The sequence below is a fragment of the Galeopterus variegatus genome, unplaced genomic scaffold, assembly GCF_000696425.1.
Source record: "Galeopterus variegatus unplaced genomic scaffold, G_variegatus-3.0.2 Scaffold564, whole genome shotgun sequence".
NCBI lineage: Eukaryota > Metazoa > Chordata > Mammalia > Dermoptera > Cynocephalidae > Galeopterus > Galeopterus variegatus.
The window spans coordinates 395,336-401,561 of record NW_007726675.1 but is presented as its reverse complement, the minus strand read 5'-3'; the positions used below and the strand labels follow the sequence as shown (position 1 = coordinate 401,561).

Sequence of the window (6,226 nt, the reverse complement as noted above, 5' to 3'; positions counted from 1 at the left end):
CAGATTGTTAGCAGAAATAGAAGCAATCTGATATACCATGGGTTGCAAAACCGTGGCCTTTGGGCCAAATCTGGTCCACTGTTGGTTTTTGCAAATAAAATTTTAGTGGCACATGGCCCTGCCCACTTGTTACAAATCGTCTACACCCACTTTTACAGTCCAACAGCAGAGCTGAGTAGTTGTGACAAACTACCGTGCCCTAAAAGCCTAAAATAGCTAACACCTGACACTTTACAGAAAAAGCTGGTTGACCCCTGCTGTATACTAGGAATAGCTCCAGTCTGTTTAGTCTCATTCGGGATCAACCCATAACAAAAGCATAAGATGGCTCGACCCAAGGGAGCAGCCAGGAAGGCTGCAGATGGTACGGGCAGAGATGTGTGGATGTGGAGGAGGCCCCACCCGTCTCTGCAGGAGATGAGGAAGAAACACAAATGGGGCCTGTACTCACCTGTGGCCTGGCAGAAGAGGTGGAAGGTCCCCAGCTCATGCACCTGCTGTGCCTGGTCACTCAGGAAGGGCGGCAGCAAGGTGACCTGTGTGCTGCGGTTGGGCCCTGAGCCCGAGGCCGGCCAGGGGCCCAGACAGGACAGAGAGGAGGAGCCAGGAGGAGGGAAGGGCTTAGGAGATGAGGCTGCGAGACAGAGGACAGAAAAGAAAGGGCACTGAGGGAGAAGTCACCGGGAACACACCACATGCCGGAGAAGGCGAAACGCAGCAGGAAACAGACAGTGGGGACGAGAAAGGAAAGAGCATCCGGGCTGCCAGCCCAGGCCACGCGGGCGGGACACGCAGCCGCCTGCTACACCGCGCAGGAGAGAGGTCGCAGGGCCTCCGCTGAGGCTTCTCATTTATTCGGGTACTTTCCAAATGCATACAATTCAAAGTAGAAAAATAAAAACAAAGTAAATCTTATAAACAAATGTTTACACCCAAATGATCAAATCATATCATGCTGGGAGATGAGAGTATTTACACAGGCACACAAAAATCCACAGTTTATTGCTCTTTGCCATGGAAAAAGTCTCCTCTTAACGGGTATTTACAAAGTGGGGCAGATGGAATGTAAAATAAGCGAACGTTAAAGTCGTACCACCCACTGACATCTGTACACACTGGCAGGTGAGGGCAGAGGCTGTGTGCGCACATGTGCTGTGGTCACAACCCGTGGCCCGTGCACCACTGCCCAGTCCTCTTCCAGGGGTGGCGAGCTCCATCAGGCTGTGCAGAACGTCTGGCAGGCAATGGGTCTGAGGCCGAAGCAAAAAGAGAAAGGAGATGTTCAGAGAACCAAAGATATCCTTGTGCGACGCCGTCTGTCCAGCAGGAGGTTTCAACCAGAGACCGTGGGCTTTGGGTTGGAAACGGTGCCTCCTCTCAGCACTGGGCCAGCCCAGCCTCCCCCAGGGCCACCTCCCTCACTCTAAACCCTCCACGCAGATGGAGACAGTCCTCCTCTTCAAGAGAGTTTAAAAAAAAAAAAAGGAAAAAAGGAAAAAAGTACAGAAGGAAAATCTCTCTGAAAGTAATGCTTCCCTTAAGGAATAAAGTTAAAACCAAAAAAAAGGGCTAGTGTGCTCACAAGATGGTTTATGTCTGCATTTCTAAAAGCAGAAAGCATTTAGCAAAAGTAAGTTTATCCCTGAGAATCTTAAGCAACATAAGCCATTTTAATCCAAATATATATCAAAATCTTGAAGATATACATCTTCTTCTAAATATTAAAACATCTGCTTCAGTAATAATTTTTAAAAAATGACCTAAGACATCAAAGCAAAATCCTAAAAAATAATTAAGTGGAAGAAAAGGTTCGTGCCAATCTGGACAACAGGCGATAAGTTACCAATCTGATAAACTAAAACGTCATTTCCAATCTGGAAGTAAATTATCTCTCAGTGGCTGCTATGGGGAGGGAGGCTGGAGGTACACTCTTCTCAGCCGACGAGGTCAAGCTGCCTGTCCCCACCACCAGGGCTCAGATATATCGGCACCGCCTGCAGGGACTTCTTAAAGCGCTCCGACCAACTGCGGGAGGACACGAGACTGGGATCCGATGCTTGTCGTTTTCCAAATGGACAAAGAGACACCAAGACACAGGCTCAACCCAATAGAAAACAGAGGACGAAGGTTCGCTACAATGCGGGCTACCCTACGGGTGCTGGACGACACGCGGCTACTGCACAGGTGAAACACGAAGCCCTCCACGCGTGGACACCGTCACAGCCAGCGCGGGCAGGACACGCAGCCGGCCTCAGTCCCCGTCTGCATCCGAGTCTGCGAACTTCAGCTCGCACTTGACGTCAAATGGCTTGTCCCGGGCGGACAGGTCGTCGATCCTCTGTGAGTCCTCCCTGTCCGTGGGGACTTTGCTGGCAATGGTGTCCTGCTCTGTCTCGTAGCCGGTGTCCAGGGCCGGCCTGGGCTGCTCCCCATTCTGCTGGGAGAAGCTCGCCGGCTCCACCAACGTCTCTTTCAGGCTCTGTTCACGGTCAGAGAAGTCCGACTTGGGCTTCTTCCCGAGCAGCAGGGCTGAGCGGAATTTTAAGCACTGTCCAGGCAGGAAGCCCTTGTAGCAGTTGTAGAAAAAGAGGCCAAGGAAGAGAAGAAAGAAGAACAGGAAGAGGGACATGAGGAGGCGGTTGTCACTGGACTTGAGATACATTGTTTTTTCCGCATGGAGCTGGGGGTCTGTGTTGATGACGATCTTTGGTTCACAGGACAAGTTGGTGGGCACAAGCTTGGCAGGTGGGGTGACAGCCCCGGGGGAGGTGGCTCGCACAGCTGGGGTTGGGGCAGAAGACCCTTGGGTAGAGGCCGCTGACACCTTGGGGGCGCGCCCATGACCTTCTGTCTGCGTGGCCGGCGAGGCAGGTGCGGCCGGGGTCTGTGGCCCCACCTTCACCTCCAGCACGTGCTTGGCAACCACTTGGGAGACTGTCTTGTTCCTGACCCTCTCCTCTGACAGGCACTGGTACACCCCGCTGTCCCCTTCCGACAAGTTGAAGATGAGCAAGTTTTTCCTGCCCATGAGACCGTACTTGGGGCTCTCGGCCTTCAACACGCTGTTCTGGAACTTCCACACCACCCGGGCCAGGTTGGACTTCTGGGAGCATTTGAGTTCTGCTGTGCCTCCATGCTTGAAAAAATGCGGCCCGTAACTTTCTTTAACTTTATCTGGAACATCAAAATAAATGTGCACAGCATCAACAACCCTGTTCACTACTTAACTTCTTTTAAAAATAGGTTAATACCCACAAGATGATGTGAGAGTTTCACCCACCGGATCAACATGGAATCTTCCAGGACAACTAAGGAGATAAAGACATGCGTGACCGAAAAGCAAAGATGAGCCCCGGATGGCAGCCCATGGAACAAAGAAATCAGAGGCAGCTCTGAGCAGCAGAAATCCCGTTTCTCATCCCCATGTTCCCAGGAATAAACACATCAGGTTGGTTGGGGGAGGCCGAGCAGAGGCCGCTTCTGCGTTTGGCAGCGGCACTTTGAGTCAGACACGAAACAGTTCTGCAAGGGGCTGAAAGGAAGGCTAGCCTTCCAGTGCACCTGGGCACCCACCTCCGAAATTTTTCTTAATCTGATAACAGCTGTCTTGTCAAGGAAGGGAGCCAGAGAACCGAAGGGCATGTCTGCCTTTAGCATGCCAGGAGGGTGGCTGCAGAGGACAGGCATCCTGGCCTGATTCCACCCCGTCCTCGGGTCAAAGCGCTATTTTCCAATGGTCACAGGCAGGGGGATCCCCAAGGGGAATGAGAGCCCTAATTAATCACTCACGGGCTCCTTTCTTCCCGTTCATGACAGGTTTAGGTTTTGTTCAATGAGTCCCCAGCTAAGCAGAACAGAAAAGAGGACAGTTTTGGACAGAGAATGCTTCCCAGTAAACAGATAACTATATTTTCTATAATAAAAGGGACAGAGAGAGACCACAGTTCTGCTTGGAGGAAGAAAAAAAAAATGCACACAAATGCTGCAGAACCGAAGCGCCGTGCAATGGGCAGGAGACTCGCCATTCCTGGAGGAGCCAGAATGACGAGGGGCCACTCACCAGGGCATGCGGATGCTTCACCACCCATGTCCTGAATCCAGCCCCTGCAAAACAACCAGCAGAAGTTATTTACACGCACGCGCCTGGGGGCCCTTGCGTGCAGCACACCCCGCCTGTACCTGCTGGGGCCCTCAGCCTGGTGCAGCACGATGCAGGCCGACGCGGTCGGGCTCCAGGCGCAGTAGGGGTCCCGCGCCAGCACACAGTCCTGGCATGTGCTGTGCTTCCTGCAGAAGGCCAGGGGGGCCTGGACCACACCCGAGTTGGAGCCTGCATAGACGAACCTCCTGCCCTGTGTGTGACACAGACAAGAATGGGCGTCAGGCGAGCAGCCATTGACCATCGGCAGCTCCAAGTGCCACGCAGAGGAGGAAAGGCTCCCCTGACTCAGAACTAGATGAAAATAAAGCCGGAGTGTGATTTTCAAGCAGGATCTGCAGGCCAACTTAGGGCTCACTGGCCTTTCATCTGAACCCCTCTCTCCCCTGTCTGGGCACCCGCTGCCCAGGTCCTACCGGCTGACAGAGCACTTGTCTGCAAGCATTTCTTTTGGCAGAGGGGGCTCCACTAGCCTGACCCTCCCAGCCACCCTCCCAGCCTCCCTACATGTGAGACAGGGCTGCAGACAGAGGCCAAAGGACACCATCTTGAAGCTTAATCTCATCCCAAGTCAGAACATGACTCCTGTTGACATGAAACTTGTCTCATCAAAGTCTGAATCTAGCATCCAGGTGTAGAAGGGATATCCCATGAACATTGTGCAAAGACGAACAAATGCTACTAATAAAACGAAGGAATGACACCACTCGCTTTCAATATGTCTGTGTTTACGAGGGAGGAATACACAGATGAGACACGAACTGCCAAGCTCCAGTGTGGCCAAGCTCAGAGCAGAGAACAAAGAAGACTCTTCTGTCTTCCAGAACACTCGGCTTAGAATGTCACCAGCCTCAGGTTGGTTCCATCAGCCCACTTGGCACCAGAAGAGTGCCTGACACATGGGCAGTCAGACTACTGATTTTTTGATTGAACACAGCAGCCCACCGGAAGCTCACAGGCCTGAGACAGCGGCAGGACGAAAGCTCAACATTTCCACTATCTTTGTCCGGGAGGATCTGTCTCACCTCAGCGTCCTAGAAAAACCCTTTGGCTAACAGCAGAAGAGTCTCAAATTTACACACGACTTAGGTATTTTAGAGTTAGAGGAAGCACAAATTCATCTCAGAGGACCCATCTGAATCAACACCAGCCTCTGGCCAGAGATCAGCCCCTGGAGCTGACCCAGCTCCACGACTGTGACGCATCCAGAGGCCCAGGCCACGGACCTGCCCGTGCCAGCGCGGATGCACCAGGAGAAGGGAACCTCTCCCACGGATGAAAACTGTCACAACAACAGACAGCAGAGAGCCTGCTGGCCTGGTGCTGGCCCATCTACGCCAGTGGACCCCTGGGCAGATGAGGTCATGTGCCCACCACATTTGTGAGAAGGACAGAGGACAATATCCCGGGTCACAGCTCAAGGTTTGTGACTGTCCCCTCAGCTGAGGCACTCGGGCTCACACTGGCTCTCTGCTGGTGAGTGCGCACGTGGGGCACTGAGGGCACATGGCAGGTGACGGCGGAAGTGGCCAAGGCAACTGAGCCACCAAAGGTCCTTTTGTCCTCTTTGCCACACAGGCTATGTCTCTTCACCAAAGAACGTCCTGGTGAAAACACAGATGACATCCTGCTCTGTGGGCTCAGAAAGGGCTGTGCAAAGTGCATCTGCCATGTGTGCCAGAAGAAGTAAAATCAGGGACTCGAACAGGTAATTTGCACACCACGTTCATAGCAGTGTCATTCACAACTGCCAAAAGGTAGGAACAACCCACATGTGCATCGACAGACAAACGGAAAAACAAAACACACAATATATATGTTTCAGCCTTAAAAAAGAAGCAAATTCTGACACGTGCTACAACATGGGTAACCTTGAGAACATTATTCTAAATAAAAACAAGCCAGTCACAAAAGGACGAATACTGCATGATTCCACTCATATGAGCAATCAAATCCACAGAGACAGAAAGCGGAATGGTCACTGCTGGGGGAAGAGTGGAATGGAAACTTGCTTGATGGGTACAGAGTTTTAGTTCTTTTTTTTTTTTTTTTTTTTTTCTTTTTTTT

At 51.9% G+C, this 6,226-nt stretch overlaps 1 protein-coding gene across 1 annotated transcript in view; it reads right to left on the bottom strand.

Annotated features, from left to right (window-relative positions):
- Nucleotides 1-832: 832 nt before the first annotated feature.
- Nucleotides 833-6,226, bottom strand: part of SEMA4D (sema domain, immunoglobulin domain (Ig), transmembrane domain (TM) and short cytoplasmic domain, (semaphorin) 4D) — a 46,959-nt gene continuing 41,565 nt past the window's right edge. Inside the window, exons 14-16 of the mRNA XM_008570043.1 lie at nucleotides 4,180-4,352; nucleotides 4,061-4,104; nucleotides 833-3,174 (exon numbers count right to left, since the gene is read on the bottom strand). Of these exons, the coding sequence (XP_008568265.1) occupies nucleotides 2,252-3,174; nucleotides 4,061-4,104; nucleotides 4,180-4,352 (1,140 nt within the window). The 3' untranslated portion in view covers nucleotides 833-2,251. The remainder of the gene's footprint in view (nucleotides 3,175-4,060; nucleotides 4,105-4,179; nucleotides 4,353-6,226) is intronic.